Raw genomic sequence first — 16243 nt, 5'->3', positions numbered from 1 at the left:
GGAAATTGTTGATGTGACGTAAGGTGTCAGACGAATCACGGATGTAGGTGGGAAGGGACTGGACAAGGGGAGAGAGAAGGGAGTCAAGATAACGAGAAATGAGTTCTGTGGGGCAGGAGCAAGCTGAGACGATCGGTCTACCGGGGCAGTTCTGTTTGTGGATTTTGGGTAGGAGATAGAAGCGGGCCGTCCGAGGTTGGGCGACTATCAGGTTGGAAGCTGTGGGAGGGAGATCCCCAGAGGAGATGAGGTCAGTGACAGTCCTGGAAACAGTGGCCTGATGTTCAGTGGTGGGGTCATGGTCCAGGGAGAGGTAGGAGGAAGTGTCTGCGAGTTGACGCTCAGCCTCCGCGAGGTAGAGGTCAGTGCGCCAGACAACAACAGCACCACCCTTGTCAGCGGGTTTGATGACAATGTCAGGGTTGGACCTGAGAGAATGGAGTGCAGTAAGTTCAGAGAGAGACAGGTTAGAATGGGTGAGAGGAGCAGAGAAATTGAGACGACTAATGTCGCGCCGACAGTTCTCAATGAAAAGATCGAGAGAAGGTAAAAATCCAGAGGGAGGGGTCCAGGTGGAGGGAGAATATTGGAGATGGGTAAAAGGATCTGTTGAACTGGGAAGAGGACTCCTGCCCAAAGAAGTGAGCCCGGAGACGAAGACGGCGGAAGAAGAGTTCAGTATCATGCCGAGCCCGAAATTCATTGAGGTGAGGGCGTAAGGGTATGAAACTAAGTCCTTTGCTGAGCACTGAACATTCAGCATCGGAGAGGGGAAGGTCAGGGGGTATAGTGAATACACGGCTGGGGTTGGGACTGGAAGAAAGGGTGGGGACGGAGGGACAGGCAGGGGTGGAGGGTCCTAGATGGGTGTTGGTGTCGATGAGTTGTTGGAGCTTGGTGCTGTTGTTGTCTGGCGCACTGACCTCTACCTCGCGGAGGCTGAGCGTCAACTCGCAGACACTTCCTCCTATCTCTCCCTGGATCATGACCCCACCACTGAACATCAGGCCACTGTTTCCAGGACTGTCACTGACCTCATCTCCTCTGGGGATCTCCCTCCCACAGCTTCCAACCTGATAGTCGTCCAACCTCGGACGGCCCGCTTCTATCTCCTACCCAAAATCCACAAACAGAACTGCCCCGGTAGACCGATCGTCTCAGCTTGCTCCTGCCCCACAGAACTCATTTCTCGTTATCTTGACTCCCTTCTCTCTCCCCTTGTCCAGTCCCTTCCCACCTACATCCGTGATTCCTCTGACACCTTACGTCACATCAACAATTTCCAGTTCCCTGGCCCCTACCGCTTCCTCTTCACCATGGACGTCCAATCCCTCTACACCTCCATCCCCCACCAGGATGGTCTGAGGGCCCTTAGCTTCTTCCTCGAACAGAGGCCCGAACAATCCCCATCCACCACTACTCTCCTCCGTCTGGCTGAACTTGTTCTCACGCTGAACAATTTCTCCTTCAACTCCTCTCACTTCCTCCAAATAAAAGGTGTGGCTATGGGTACCCGCATGGGCCCCAGCTATGCCTGTCTCTTTATGGGGTATGTGGAACATTCCTTGTTGCAGTCCTACTCCGGCCCCCTTCCACAACTCTTTCTCCGGTACATCGATGATTATTTCGGTGCCGCTTCATGCTCTCGTCAGGACTTGGAAAAATTTATTAATTTTGCTTCCAATCTCCACCCCTCCATCATTTTCACGTGGTCCATCTCTGACACTTCCCTTCCCTTCCTTGACCTCTCTGTCTCAATCTCTGGTGATAGACTGTCCACCAATATCCATTACAAACCCACCGACTCCCACAGCTATCTCGACTACAGCTCCTCACACCCCACTTCCTGTAAGGACTCCATCCCATTCTCTCAGTTCCTTCGCCTCCGTCGCATCTGTTCCGATGATGCTACATTCAAAAACAGTTCCTCTGACATGTCCTCCTTCTTCCTTAACCGAGGTTTTCCACCCACGGTCGTTGACAGGGCCCTCAACCGTGTCCGGCCCATCTCCCGCGCATCCGCCCTCACTCCTTCTCCTCCCTCCCAGAAACATGATAGGGTCCCCCTTGTCCTCACTTATCACCCCACCAGCCTCCGCATTCAAAAGATCATCCTCCACCATTTCCGCCAACTCCAGCATGATGCCACCACCAAACACATCTTCCCTTCACCCCCCTTATCGGCATTCCGTAGGGATTGCTCCCTCCGGGACACCCTGGTCCACTCCTCCATCACCCCCTACTCCTCAACCCCCTCCTATGGCACAACCCCATGCCCACGCAAAAGATGCAACACCTGCCCCTTCACTTCCTCTCTCCTCACCGTCCAAGGACCCAAACACTCCTTTCAAGTGAAGCAGCATTTCACTTGCATTTCCCCCAACTTAGTCTACTGCATTCGTTGCTCCCAATGTGGTCTCCTCTACATTGGAGAGACCAAACGTAAGCTGGGCGACCGCTTTGCAGAACACCTGCGGTCTGTCCGCAAGAATGACCCAAACCTCCCTGTCGCTTGCCATTTTAACACTCCACCCTGCTCTCTTGCCCACATGTCTGTCCTTGGCTTGCTGCATTGTTCCAGTGAAGCCCAACGCAAACTGGAGGAACAACACCTCATCTTCTGACTAGGGACTTTACAGCCTTCCGGACTGAATATTGAATTCAACAACTTTAGGTCGTGAGCTCCCTCCCCCATCCCCACCCCCTTTCTGTTTTCCCCCTTCTTTTTTTTCCAATAAATTATAAAGATTTTCCTTTTCCCACCTATTTCCATTATTAAAAAAAAACCCACTAGAGCTATACCTTGAGTGCCCTACCATCCATTCTTAATTAGCACATTCGTTTAGATAATATCACCAACTTTAACTTTAACACCTATGTGTTCTTTAGTACTATTGTCGTTGACATCTTTTGATGATCTGCTTCTATCACTGCTTGTTTGTCCCTACAACCACACCAACCCCCTCCACCTCTCTGTCTCTCTATCTCTCCACCCCCCACACACACACCTTAAACCAGCTTATATTTCAGCTCTTTCCTGGACTCGAACTCAAGTTCTGTCGAAGGGTCATGAGGACTCGAAACGTCAACTCTTTTCTTCTCCGCCGATGCTGCCAGACCTGCTGAGTTTTTCCAGGTAATTCTGTTTTTGTTTTGGATTTCCAGCATCCGCAGTTTTTTTGTTTTTATTCCTGCATCTACCCTGTCAGAATTTTATAGGTTTCAATGAGACCCCGCCCCCATTCTGAACTCCAGCGATTATAATCTTAACCGACTCAATCTCTCCTCATAGGTCAGTCCCTCCATCCCAGGAATCAGTCTGATAAACCTTCGCTGCGCTCCCTCTATAGCAAGAACATCCTTCCTCAACTAAGGAGACGAAAACTGCACACAATATTCCAGGTGTGGCCTCACCAAGGCCCTGTATAATTGCAGCAAGACATCCCTGCTCCTGTACTCGAATCCCCTCGCTATGAAGGCTAACATACCATTTGCCACCTTTACCACCTGCACGCTTACCTTCAGCGACTGGTGTAGGAGGACACCCAGGTCTCGTTGCACATTCCCCTCTCTCAAATTATAGCCATTCAGATAATAATCTGCCTTCCTGTTTTTGCTACCAAAGTGGGTAACCTCACATTTATCCACATTATACTGCATCTGCCATGCATTTGCCCACTCACTCAGCTTGTCCAAATCACACTGAAGCATCTCTGCATCCTCCTCACAGCTCACCCTCCCATCCAGCTTTGTGTCATGTGCAAATTTGGAGATATTACATTTAGTTCCCTCATCTAAATCATTAATATTCATTGTGAATAGCTTCAACCAAGGCCCAGCATATCCCTTACTTAAAGGATCATCCCTCAGCAAACATCCCCATCCTCGATAATGGGAGAGCCCAGACATCAGTGCAAAGGAAAAGGCTGCACTATTTGCAACCGTCTTCCACCAGAGGTGCCAAGTGGATAATCTATCAAATTCCTCCTCCTAACATCACTAGCCAATTCAATATACTCCATGTGATACAAGAAATGGCTGAAGGCACTGAATACAACAAAGACTCTGGGTCCTAACTGTAGTACTGAAGGCTTGTGCTTCAGAACTAGCCGTGCCCCTAGCCATGCTGTTCCAGTACATCGACAATATTGGCAATAACCTATTTACCATGCTCAATTTGTGTTCAACCAGGGACACACAGCTGCAGGCCTCATTACAGCCTTAGTTCAAATGTGGACAAGAGTTGAATTCCAAAGATGAGGTGAGAGCGACTGCCCTTGACATCAAGGCAACATTTGACTGAATGCAGCACCAAGGAGCCATAGAAAAACTAAAGTTAATGGAAGTCTGCCTGGGGGTGGGGTGGAAACACTCCACTGGTTGAAATCATACCTAGCACAAAAGATGGTTGAGGCCAATAATCTCAGCCCCTGGATTGCTGTAGAGTTCCTCCAGGGTAGTGTCCTAGATCCAACCACTTCTTCAATAACTTGATAAGTTTTATAAGTGGGGATGTTTGATGCAAACAGTACTGAATACTGTACCAATTCTTTAGATACTGAAGCAGCCCCTGATCGTATGCAGCTAGACCTGGACAACATTCTGCCTTGGGCTGATAGGTGGCAAGTAACATTCACATTATACAAGTGCCAAGCAATGACCATCCTCAACAAGAGGGACTCTCTAAACATCTCTACTTAACATTCATCCAGACAAGTAGAGTATTCCATCACAATCCTGCCTTGTAGATGGTGGACAGGCTTTGGGGAGCTAGGAGTTGAGTTACTCACCACAGAATTCTCAGCGTTCAATGGCATTGCCATCACTGAATCCTCCTCCTTCAACATCCTGGGGATTACTATTGACCAGAAACTTAATTGGACCGGCCTTATATACGTAGCTGCAAGAGCCTGTCAGAGATAATTACAGTCCAGTCAGCTTTAGGCCAGTTTTAGGAAAACTTCTAGAGCCAGTAATCCAGGATAAAATTAATTGGCATTTGGAAATGAGTGGGTGTATGAGTCTGCAACAATTTGTGAATGGCGAATGGTATTTGACTAACATGTTGGAGCTCTTTGGAGGGTGTGTGTGTGGTGTGAAGTGATTAGTTTTGGTAGGAAGAATAAGGAGAGGCAGTGTAAACTGGTTCAATTTTAAAGAGGTGCAGAAAGAGAGAGAGAAAGCTGGGAGTGCATTTACAGAAGCCTTTCAAGTGGCAGGACAAATACAAAGTTGGAAAGACTTACAGGATCCCACTCTTCATAAAAGAGGAATGGATTACAAAAGCAAGGTAAAGCAGGGAGGTGATGGTGGAGTGGTATTGTTGCTAGGCTAGTAACCCAGAGACCCATGGTAATGCTCTGGGGACCTGGGTTTGAATCCTGCCACAGCAGATGATGGAATTTCATTCTTTCAAACTCCAGTGAATACAGGCCTAGTCAACCCAATCTCTCTTCATATGACAATCCTGCAATCCCACGAATCAGTGTGGTGAACCTTCGCTGCACTCCCTCAGTGCAAATATATCCTTTCTTAGGTAAGGAAACCAAAACTACACACAATACTCCAGGTGTGAACTCACCAAGGCCCTGTACAGCTGCAGTAAGACATCCTTGCTCCTGTACTCAAACCCACTTACAGTGAAGACCAACATACCATTTGCCTACCTAACTGCTTGCTGCACCTGCATGCTTGTTTTCAGTGACTGGTGTACAAGGACATCCAAGTCCTTTTGTACATCAGCATTTCCTAATCCATCACCATTTAAATAATTCCCTGGCATTGTTTTTCCTGTCAAAGTGGATAATTTCACACTTGCCAACATTATACTGCCATGAATTTGTCCACTCATCTAAATTGCCTTGATGCCTCTTTACATCTTCCTCACCACTCATTCCCACCTAGTTCTAGGTCGTCAGCAAACTCGGAAATATTACATTTGGTTCCCTTTATCCAAATCATTGATATATGATGTGAATAGCTGGGAGCCAAGCATTGATCCCTGTGGTACCCCACTAGGCACCACCTGCCACGCTGAAAAAGATCCATTTATTCCTCCTGTTTCCTGTCTGCTAACCAATTCTCAATCCATGCCAATATATTATCCCCAATCCCATGTGCTTTAATTTTACACACTAACCTCTTATCAAAAGCTTTCTGAAAATCCAAATACACCACATCCACTGGTTCTCCCTTATCTATTCTGCTAGTTACATCCTTAAAAAGTTCCAGTAGGTTTGTCAAATATGGTTTCCCTTTCATAAATCATAAATTTCATAAATTGACTTAGAAAATATCAACAGGATTAAACAAAGTGTCCTGTTATCACATCCTTTATAATAGACTCTAGCATTTTCCCAACTACTGATGTTAGGCTAACCAGTCTATAATTCCCCGTTTTATCCCTCCCTCCTTTAAACAGTGGGGTTACATTTGCCACCCTCCAATCTGTTGGGACTGTTCCAGAATTTGGGAAGATGACAACCAATGCATTCACTATTTCCATGGCCACCTCCTTTAGTATCCTGGGATATAGATTATCAGGCCCTGGGGATTTATTGGCTTTCAGTTCCATTAATTTCTCCAGCAATGTTGTTTTAGTAATACTAATTTCCTTCAATTCCTCCTTCTCACTAGACCCTTGGTTCCCTAGTATTTCTGGGAAGTTATTTGTGTCGTCTTCTGTGAAGACAGAACTAAAGTAGTTGTTTAATTGCTCTGTCATTTGTTTGTTCTCTATTATAAATTATCCTGTTTCAGACTGAAAGGATCTACGTTTGCGTTCACTAATCTTTTTCTTTTTACATACATAAAAGCAGACTATGAAAGCTTTTATGCTTTTTGCAAGTTTAATCTCCTCATACTTAATTTTTCCCCTCTTAATCAATCCCTTGGTCCTCCTTTGCTGAATTTTAAACTGCTCCCAATCCTCGGGCTTGCTACTTTTTTTAGCAACTTTTATATGGCTCCTCTTTGGATCTAATACTATCCTTAATTTCTTTGGTTAGCCATGGTTGGGCTGCTTTTCCTGTTGTGTTTTTGCACCAGAAAGGAATGTATAACTGTTACGATGCCTGCATTTGTTCCTTAAATATTAGCCATTGCCTAGCCACAGTCGTGTCTTTTTAATGAAGGCCCTGAATCTATCATAGCCAACTAGCCCCTCATACCTTAGTAGTTTCTTTCATTTAGATTTAGAACCCTAGTTTCAGATTGGACTACTTCTCTTTCCATCCTAATGAAGAATTCTATGATGTTATGGTCACTCTTTCCCCCAAAGGGCCCTGCACAACAAGATTATTAACCAACCCCTTCTCATTGCACAATACCAAATCTAGGGATAGCCTGTTCCCTAGTTGGGTCATTGACATAGTGGTCTAAAAAGCATTTCATACATACGCCAGGAAATCATTGGCCACAGAATTATTGCTAAATTGGTTTGCCCAGTCTACATGTAGATTAAAGTCACCGATGATTACTGTAGCACCCTTTTTACATGCATCTCTAATTTCCTGTTTAATACTGTCCCCTACCTTACCACCACTATTTGGAGGCCTATAGATAACTTCTACGAATAATTTCCACCCCTAGTTGCTTCTCAGCTCCACCCAGACTGATTCCACATCTTGATTTTCTGAGCCAATATCCTTTCTCACTACTGCATTGATATCATCCTTTACCAACAATGCCACCCCACCTCCCTTTCCTTTTTGCCCATCCTTCCTAAATATCAAATACCCTTGGATATTCAGTTCCCAGCTTTGGTCACCCTGCATGCATGTTTCCGTAATTGCAATAATATTGTACCCATTTACATCTATTTATGCTGTTAATTCATCTACTTTATTGTAAATGCTCCGTGCGTTCGGATGCAGTGCCTTTAGGCAGGTCTTTAATATTTTTATACTTTTTTTTGTACTATGGCCCTATTTGCTGCTCGCCCTAGTTTCCTCTGCCTTCCACTTTTGATTTTTATATTTCTATATTTGTTTTACTCTCTTGTATCTCTCCATTCAGGTTCCCATCCCCCTACCACTAGCTTAAACCCTCCTCCACAGTACTAGCGAATACCCCTGCAAGGACATTGCACCCCAGCAGGACCAGGACCAATCTGTCCAGCATGTACAGGTCCCATCTTCCCCAAAATTGGTCCCAATGCATCAGGAATCTAAATCCCTTGTTCCTACACCATCTCACCAGCCAAGCATTCATCTGGTCTATTCTCTTATTCCTGATCTCCCTAGCACGTGGCATTGGGAGTAATCCTGAGATTACTACCTTTTTGAGGTCCTGCTTTTTAATTTATTTCCTAGCTTTCTATATTCTGCTTGCAGGACTTCATTCCTCTTTTTACCCATGTCATTGGTACTGATACGGACAATGATCTCTGGCTGTTCACCTTCCCCTTTCAGAATGCCCTGCAGCTGCTCAGTGACAGCCTTGATCCTGGCACCAAGGAAGCAACATACCATCCTGGCGTCATGGCTGTCTGTTCCTCTTATGATAGAATCCCACATCACTATTGCTCCCCCTCTTTTTTTCTCCCCCTACCTGTGCAGTTGAGCCACTCATGGTGCCATGGACTTGGCTCTTGCTGCATTCTCCTGCAAAAGCATCTCCCCCAGCAGTATCCAAAATGGAAATCTGTTAGAGAGGGAGATGGACTCGAGGAACTCCTGCACTACCTGCCTGGTGCTTTTACTCTGTCTCACCGTCACCCATTCCCTTTCTGCCTATGCATTCTTTACCTGTGGTGTGACTACCTCACTGTACGTGCTATCCAAGAAGATCTCAGCATTGCGGATGCCTCATTGATTCCAGCTGCATCTCCATCTCCAAAACACAGGTTGAGTAGCTGCACCTGGAGACACATGGTCATCCTGAACACTGTAAGTGTCCCTGACTTCCCACATTGCACAGGAGGAGCATTCCATTTGGCCAAGCTGCTCTACCATGACTTACCCCTAAATTACTCCCTTTCTTCTAGTTTAAAGAAGATTAAATCTATACTAGGGATCTTATTTTAGATTTAGTAGTTTTGAAAGTATAAGTAGTAAAGACCAATTTTTACTTTTAAGACTGGACAGTGGAAATACTCACCAGGTCCTACCCACCAAGGCCCCCACTCCTCTTGCGCTGGCTCCTGGTCCTGTTTGATGAACTTATGTTTCCCCTGTGATGTCATTCTTGGATGTTTTCAAAATAAGTCAACTCTCTCAGGCAGCTTTCCAAATCCTGGTCTCCTGGAAGCTGACGATAGAGAAAGAAAAGAGCACCTCCCTCCTCTTCTCACCAAACTCGGTGATTCTACTCTGCAACAGACTTAAAGCTTATTTGTCAGTAGTTATTGAAATATTTAAATAACTATGTTGTTTTATGTGGATTTCTGTTTTATGATGAAGACGAGGAATTTTCCATTTCTTATTAGGGACGTAGTTGCTATTATGCTTGAAACAACTTTACACGATGTTGAAAACAAAACTGATTTCTCGTTGGCTCGTGGAAAATACAGAAAATCATGAATTATGATTACTTGGAATATTTCAATATTATGGGAGACTTTTTATAAAAGATGATTCAACAGCTTGCCAAGAGTTATATTAATAAATAATTGTTGGTGATTTAGATTTTAACAAACGTTTCTACCTGTGAAGGTAGTCTGATGGCTATCATGACAGGTGGCTATTATCTAGATTGTTTCATATAAGTTGCACCTCCAATAGTTTGAGCACCATTGATGGGATCCATAGAAAAGTCTAGAGCCTAGACTATGCAGCAACCACCGGCCCCCACAATCTGGAAAATGTGTAGTGGCAAGTACGCATTTTTAGTGTTAAGCGGCATGGAAGAAAGAAAAACATTTAAAGATCCATTCATCGCATCATAAACTATCTGTTTTGGGATTTTTTAATCACAACTGTTTCTTAAAGTTGCCAGACTTTGCAGATTGCTGTCTGTTTATAGGATTTTGTATTCCCAAATCGCTTCCTATTTTGAGATTTTTAAATGATTACAAATACTTTTAGAAATCATGTAGAGTTTTAGATTCCTACTGTGCTTAAGAGCTATTTAATGTGAACAGTTTATGTTCCGTCTCGTGCTAGGCTAACATTACTCAAGTTCAAATCTTATTTATTTTCTGATTAGTTTCAACAAAGTTCAAGGTGACCTCTGATGCAGCAGAAGTTGGTGTGAACAACACTGTGCATGTGTCAACAATGCCACAGTTCACAATCCCATCAAGCCAGCATTCTCCTGGAATAAATCAGTGCCTTTCTGATCATGTACAGACACAAATGGGTTTTATAAATGGCCATGCTCCAGTTAGTGCCTCTAGTGGGATACCTGCCCGATCTTACTACACAATTTTGGACTCTGGTAAGGATCTGCTTAATGACTTCACAGTAAATGTAGTTGTCAAAAAAAACTTACTTTTATTCTCATTTCAGAATGTTTAGGACCTTTTGCACATGTCAGCATGTGCTTAAAATAGTTAAATTTCTATGTGCCAATAAGTGGCACACCATAATTTTACCTGTGTAAAACTAGTGGTTACCATAGACAAAATGTTTGTAATGTGTTTTCTTAGGATCCCAAGCTGTTCCAACATTTAATTGTCGATTCCCTACCTCTACACCAGCTATGTCTCCAAAGAATGCTGAGCATCCATTAGTAATACAAAATGTGAGTATAGAAACGTTTTCTTCTGTTACAGATTTTATTCACAATGTGTGGGACGTTGTTAAACTAGCAGATTCGGGGGAATCCAATCTCACTGGACTAACCAGATCTGTACATTGTCACTTTGTACACTGAAACTTAAAAAAACGCAATATATCTACTAGGAAATGAGAAACTGTTTATTGCTTTAATAACTCAGTATTACTGAAAGCCTAAATCACAAAAAATACTTTTTTGTTTTCATCCTTTTTGCTGCTGTCCTGTTATTCATTTTCTCACTACTTACTTTTTCTTGACTTATTTTAGTTAAACTTCCATTTTACACCTATTCTCAGACTTCTCTAGTGATCCCAGCCTCCCCCCCCCCCCAACCCCCCAATTTGAATTTGATCTTCTGTCTCACGCTGCCCACGATCTACTTGAGATATGCCTGGCTTCGTAAAAAATACTCAAGCATTGGTCAAAAATAATGGGCTTTAGGGCCAATCGAATAATTGGACATATGTTCCTATTTTTAATTCATTCCTGTAATGACACACAATGGAAAGGTTTCCTCCAACCCAGATGCAAAATCCAAGAGGATATTAACTGCTACAGGGATGCAGCAGCTCTGGCCTAAACTGACTTGTCACTCATTGCTTCGTATGGAGATACAGCCGTACAAAAAACCTTCCTCTTTGCCATGGTCCCTTGCATGAGGACTGGGTTACATTGCTGGCATTAATTTTGTACATTAAGATAGTTGGTGCATTGCAAGTTGCCTTGCATTGGTCCTGCCACCAAACCCAAGGTTTGTTGTACATCAGCTGAGGAGCTCTGAGATTTATGCTGCTTAAAGGCTTACCAAAGTTGCATTGCTGGTTAAAGAGGAAATTAACACAATAATGAGGAAAGATATTGACTCCGACAATGTGGAATCTCTAAGGGTAGAGCTGAGAAACACTAAGGGGCAAAAAACGTTAGTGGGTGTTCTTTTTGTCCCCAAACTGTAGTGGTGATGTTGGGAATGGCATTAAACAGGAAATTAGAGAAGCATGTAATAAAGGAACATCTGTGATTATGGGTGACTTTAATCTGCATATAGATTGGGCAAAGCAAATTAGTAACAATACCGTTGAGGAGTAATTCCTGGAGTGTATATGGGATGGTTTTCTGGACCAATACATTGAGGACCAACTAGAGAACAGGCCATCCTTGACTGGGTATTGTGTAATGAGAAAGGAATAATTGGCAATCTAGTTGTGTGAGGCCCCTTGGGGATAAGCGACCATAATATGATAGAATTCTCCATCAAGATGGAGAGTGACGTAGTTGACTCTGAGACTAGGGTCCTGAATCTTAATAAAGGAAACTACGATGGTATGAGGCGCGAGTTGGCTATGATGGATTGAGAAATGTTACTTAAAGGGATGACGGTGGATAGACAATGGCAAACATTCAAAGAGCACATGGGTGAACTGCAACAATTTTTTAATCCTGTCTGGCGCAAAACTAAAACAGGAAAGGTCGCCAAAACCATGGCTTACAAGGGAATTTAGAGATAGTATTAGATCCAAGGAAGAGGCATACAAATTGGCCAGAAAAAAACAACAGACCTGAGGATTGGGAGCAGTTTAGAATCCAGCAAAGGAGGACCAAGGGATTGATTAAGAAGGGGAAAATAGAGTACGAGAGTAAGCTTGCGGGGAACATAAAAACTGACTGTAAAAATTTCTATAGGTATGTGAAGAGAAAAAGATTGGTGAAGACAAATGTAGGTTTCCTACAGTCAGAAACAGGGGAATTTATAATGGGGAACAAAGAAATGGCTGACCAACTAAATACATACTTTGGTTCTGTCTTCACAAAGGAGGACAGAAATAGCTTACCAGAAATGTTGAGGAACACAGTGTTTAGTGAGAGGGAGGAACTGAAAGAAATCAGTATTAGTAGGGAAATGGTGTTGGGGAAATTGATGGGATTGAAGGCCGATAAATCCCCAGGGCCTGATAATCTACATCCCAGAGGATGCCATTGCCTTAAGGAAGCGGCTCTAGAAATAGTGGATGTGTTGGTGGTCTTCAGAGATTCTATAGACCCTGGAACGGCTCCTACAGATTGGAGGGTAGCTAATGTAACCCCACTATTTAAAAAGGGAGGCAGAGAGAAAGCAGGAAATTATAGACCAGTCTGCCTGACGTTGGTAATGGGGAAAATTCTAGAGTCCATTATAAAAGATTTAATAGCTGAACAATTGGAAGACAGTGGCAGAATCGGACAGAGTCAGCATGGATTTACGAAAGGGAAATCATGCTTGACAAATCTACGTGAATTTTTCGAGGATGTAACTAGTAAGTGTTGATGAGGGGGAGCCAGTGGATGTGATTTATTTGGACTTTCAGATGCCTTTTGACAAAGTCCCACAAGAGATCATGTGTAAAATTAAATCGCATGAAATTGGGGGTAGTGTACTGAGCTGGATAGAAAACAGGAAACAAAGAGTAGGAATAAACGGGTCTTTTTCCGAATGGCAGGCAGTAACAAATGGGGTACCACAGGGATCGGTGCTGGGACCCCAGCTATTCACAATATATATTAATGGTTTAGATGAGGGAACTAAATGTAATATCTCCAAATTTGCACATGACACAAAGCTGGGTGGGAGGGTGAGCTGTGAGGAGGATGCAGAGATGCTTCAGCGTGATTTGGACAAGCTGAGTGAGTGGGCAAATGCATGGCAGATGCAGTATAATGTGGATAAATGTGAGGTTATCCACTTTGGTAGCAAAAAAGGAAGGCAGATTATTATCTGAATGGCTATAAGTTGAGAGAGGGGAATGTGCAACGAGACCTGGGTGTCCTCGTACACCAGTTGCTGAAGGTAAGCATGTAGGTGCAGCAGGCGGTAAAGGCGGCAAATGGTATGTTGGCCTTCATAGCAAGAGGATTCGAGTACAGGAGCAGGGATGTCTCGCTGTAATTATACAGGGCCTTGGTGAGAGCACATCTGGAATATTGTGTGCAGTTTTCATCTCCTTAGTTGAGGAAGGATGCTCTTGCTATAGAGGGAGTGCAGCGAAGATTTACCAGATTGATTCCTGGGATGGCAGGACTGATATATGAGGAGAGATTGAGTCGGTTAGGATTATATTTGCTGGAGTTCAGAAGAATGAGGGGGGATCTCATAGAAACCTATAAAATTCTAACAGAACTAGACAGGGTAGTTGCAGGAAGGATGTTCCCGATGGTGGGGGAGTCCAGAACCAGGGGTCACAGTCTGAAGATACGGGGAGACCATTTAAGACTGAGATGAGGAGAAATTTCTTCACCCAGAGAGTGGTGAGCCTATGGAATTTGCTGCCACAACGTAGTTGAGGCCAAAATATTGTATGTTTTCAAGATGGAGTTAGATATAGCTCTTGGGGCGAGAGGGATCAAAGGATATGGGGAGAAAGTGGGAGCAGGCTATTGTGTTGGATGATCCGCCATGATCATGATGAATGGCAGAGTAGACTCGAAGGGCCGAATGGCCTATTCCTACCCCTATTTTCTATGTTTGTGTTACCAGCATTTGGTATCTGCATAATTAGATCGCGTAGAAACCTGAATCTGCTGCTGAAGCTCAGCACTACCAACTGGTGGAACCACTATTTAATGATGCATGTTATGGTCATTTTTTTTCCTTCTGGCCACTAATGTTGCTCACCATGCAACTCATCTTGGTATCTGTTGTCTACTTTGAAAGGCAACCCATCTGCACTTGTCATTTTTCTAATGAACAACTAGTGATCCTCCTTCTTGGAGGGGAAAACCAGGGTCTTTGAGATTAAGCTGGCTCCGAAGTAAATGACACGGCCTCGTGACAGAAGATTAGAACCAGTCACCCTTCCATGAGACATTAATTAATCCAATACCTGAGCAGAAAAGTTCAGAATGCTGCAGAACTTGAGGCAGGGATTCTTCCCACTCTGTATATGCTATCTTTGTAAGCTTGTGCCTGAACAGGTAGAGTAGTTCTAGTTGTCAAAGTAGAAAAAAAAACCTGGTAGTGCTCTGTTAATAATCTTGTGTAGTTGTAGCTAATTACATTGCAACACTGATCCTCAGCTTTGGCTGTTGCCAATTTGTGGCTGAGATTCTAGTATTTTTTAATTGGGGTGTCACTATAAAGAAAATATATAAGTGTGCTCCATGTTCAGTTATCAAAAAAAATGTACTCTGTAGTTTATTTGGTTTAAAAGTTTTGACAGATGGTAACATTAACAATCTAGGATAATCATTTTTAAAGAAACTTTACATTAATTGTCCAGAAGTGGTAAGTTATTGTTTTTATCGTTTTCAGTAGAACTTTTATTTTTAAATGTTAGTAGAACAGTCGCTAACAAAAAAAATGGGTAAAGATGACCAGTTCATTGAAACTGAACTGATATGCCCCACAATAAAGTAATTTGGCTGGAAGGGGTTAAATAATTTTTGAATTTTTGGTCCACAGGTAGCCATCCAGATTTTTTTAAAATCTTGTCTTTGTTTTGGGGGCTTCTTCCTTACTGTAGTTTCTGCATAGCACCATCCAGTGGGGGGAAAAAAGTATCTCACCACCAACTCTGGTGTTGAAATTTCATTGTGCCACTTAATAGGTGGCTGCAACATTTTAATTTGCTTTAGCTTGTTAAAAATGGTAAACATGGAAAAGTTAGTGATTGAGAAAAAGTTTATCTGTCCATCTCAATTGATTTCCCTAGCATCCTGATTTTCTTACTGTTAACATCCAGTCTCACTTTCAGCATGCCAAATGTTTTTGCCTGTATGATTCTACCTGGCAGATAATTCTAAATGTTTATATTTCTAAGTTCTTTTTTAATATGTTTGAATTTACTTTTTACTAATTTAATTTGTTATTGAGTCTTACTATTCCTGGTTTACCTTGCCTTTAAATAACTTAATATGCTCTATACCTTATTGGATCCCTCCCTTAACTGATATTCCCAGACTATTATAGAAATCTTCTTGTACACTGTTCAATGCAAATACATTTGTGCCATGGCAAGCATAATTGAGCACATTGCTCCAAACCTGGTTTCACCAGAACTTTGTAAGCCCTTAGCATAATCCATGGAGACAAAATAAAACAATACTACTGTTGCAAAACAAAAACAGAAAATTCTGGACATACTCAGCAAGTTGGACAGCATCTGTAGAGAAAGGAGGAATGTTAATTTTTCAGGTATTGGTCTTCATCAGAATTTCTGACAAAGGGCTCATTAAAGTATTGCTTTACATGTGATCCTCAAGGGGGATAGCTTGCGGTGTGTTATGTTATTGATACTAGGCTAATAGATTTGTTTACCATTTTATATGTAGAGACAGTGGTGTAAAAATGTCAGGGACTGTCAGCACTGCATGGGCAATGTGTGTCCAAATAGAGAGGCCCAAAGTTGGGACTCTACCTAAATACTTTGGGTGAACTGCTGGCACCTGTTCCACCTCGCCTTTCATGAAGATTGATTTCTAGGCTCTTGCCTTGAAAGAAGGAAGGCAGCAGTTTGTGGGGGGTTTGTGGTTTAACTGTAGTGATGGTGGGGTG

General features: G+C 43.1%; 1 protein-coding gene across 6 annotated transcripts in view; it reads left to right on the top strand.

The window, feature by feature from the left end:
* ccdc14 (coiled-coil domain containing 14) overlaps window positions 1-16243 on the top strand; it is an 88477-nt gene that overhangs the window by 24771 nt on the left and 47463 nt on the right. For all 6 annotated transcript variants that reach the window (XM_041201623.1, XM_041201622.1, XM_041201626.1 and 3 more), the window contains 2 exons: window positions 10147-10377; window positions 10589-10683. In XM_041201623.1, coding sequence (XP_041057557.1) covers window positions 10147-10377; window positions 10589-10683 — 326 coding nt within the window. The remainder of the gene's footprint in view (window positions 1-10146; window positions 10378-10588; window positions 10684-16243) is intronic.

The sequence above is a fragment of the Carcharodon carcharias genome, chromosome 12, assembly GCF_017639515.1.
Source record: "Carcharodon carcharias isolate sCarCar2 chromosome 12, sCarCar2.pri, whole genome shotgun sequence".
Taxonomy (NCBI): domain Eukaryota; kingdom Metazoa; phylum Chordata; class Chondrichthyes; order Lamniformes; family Lamnidae; genus Carcharodon; species Carcharodon carcharias.
Note: the sequence above shows the minus strand (reverse complement) of the source record. Positions and strands in the feature narration are given on the sequence as shown.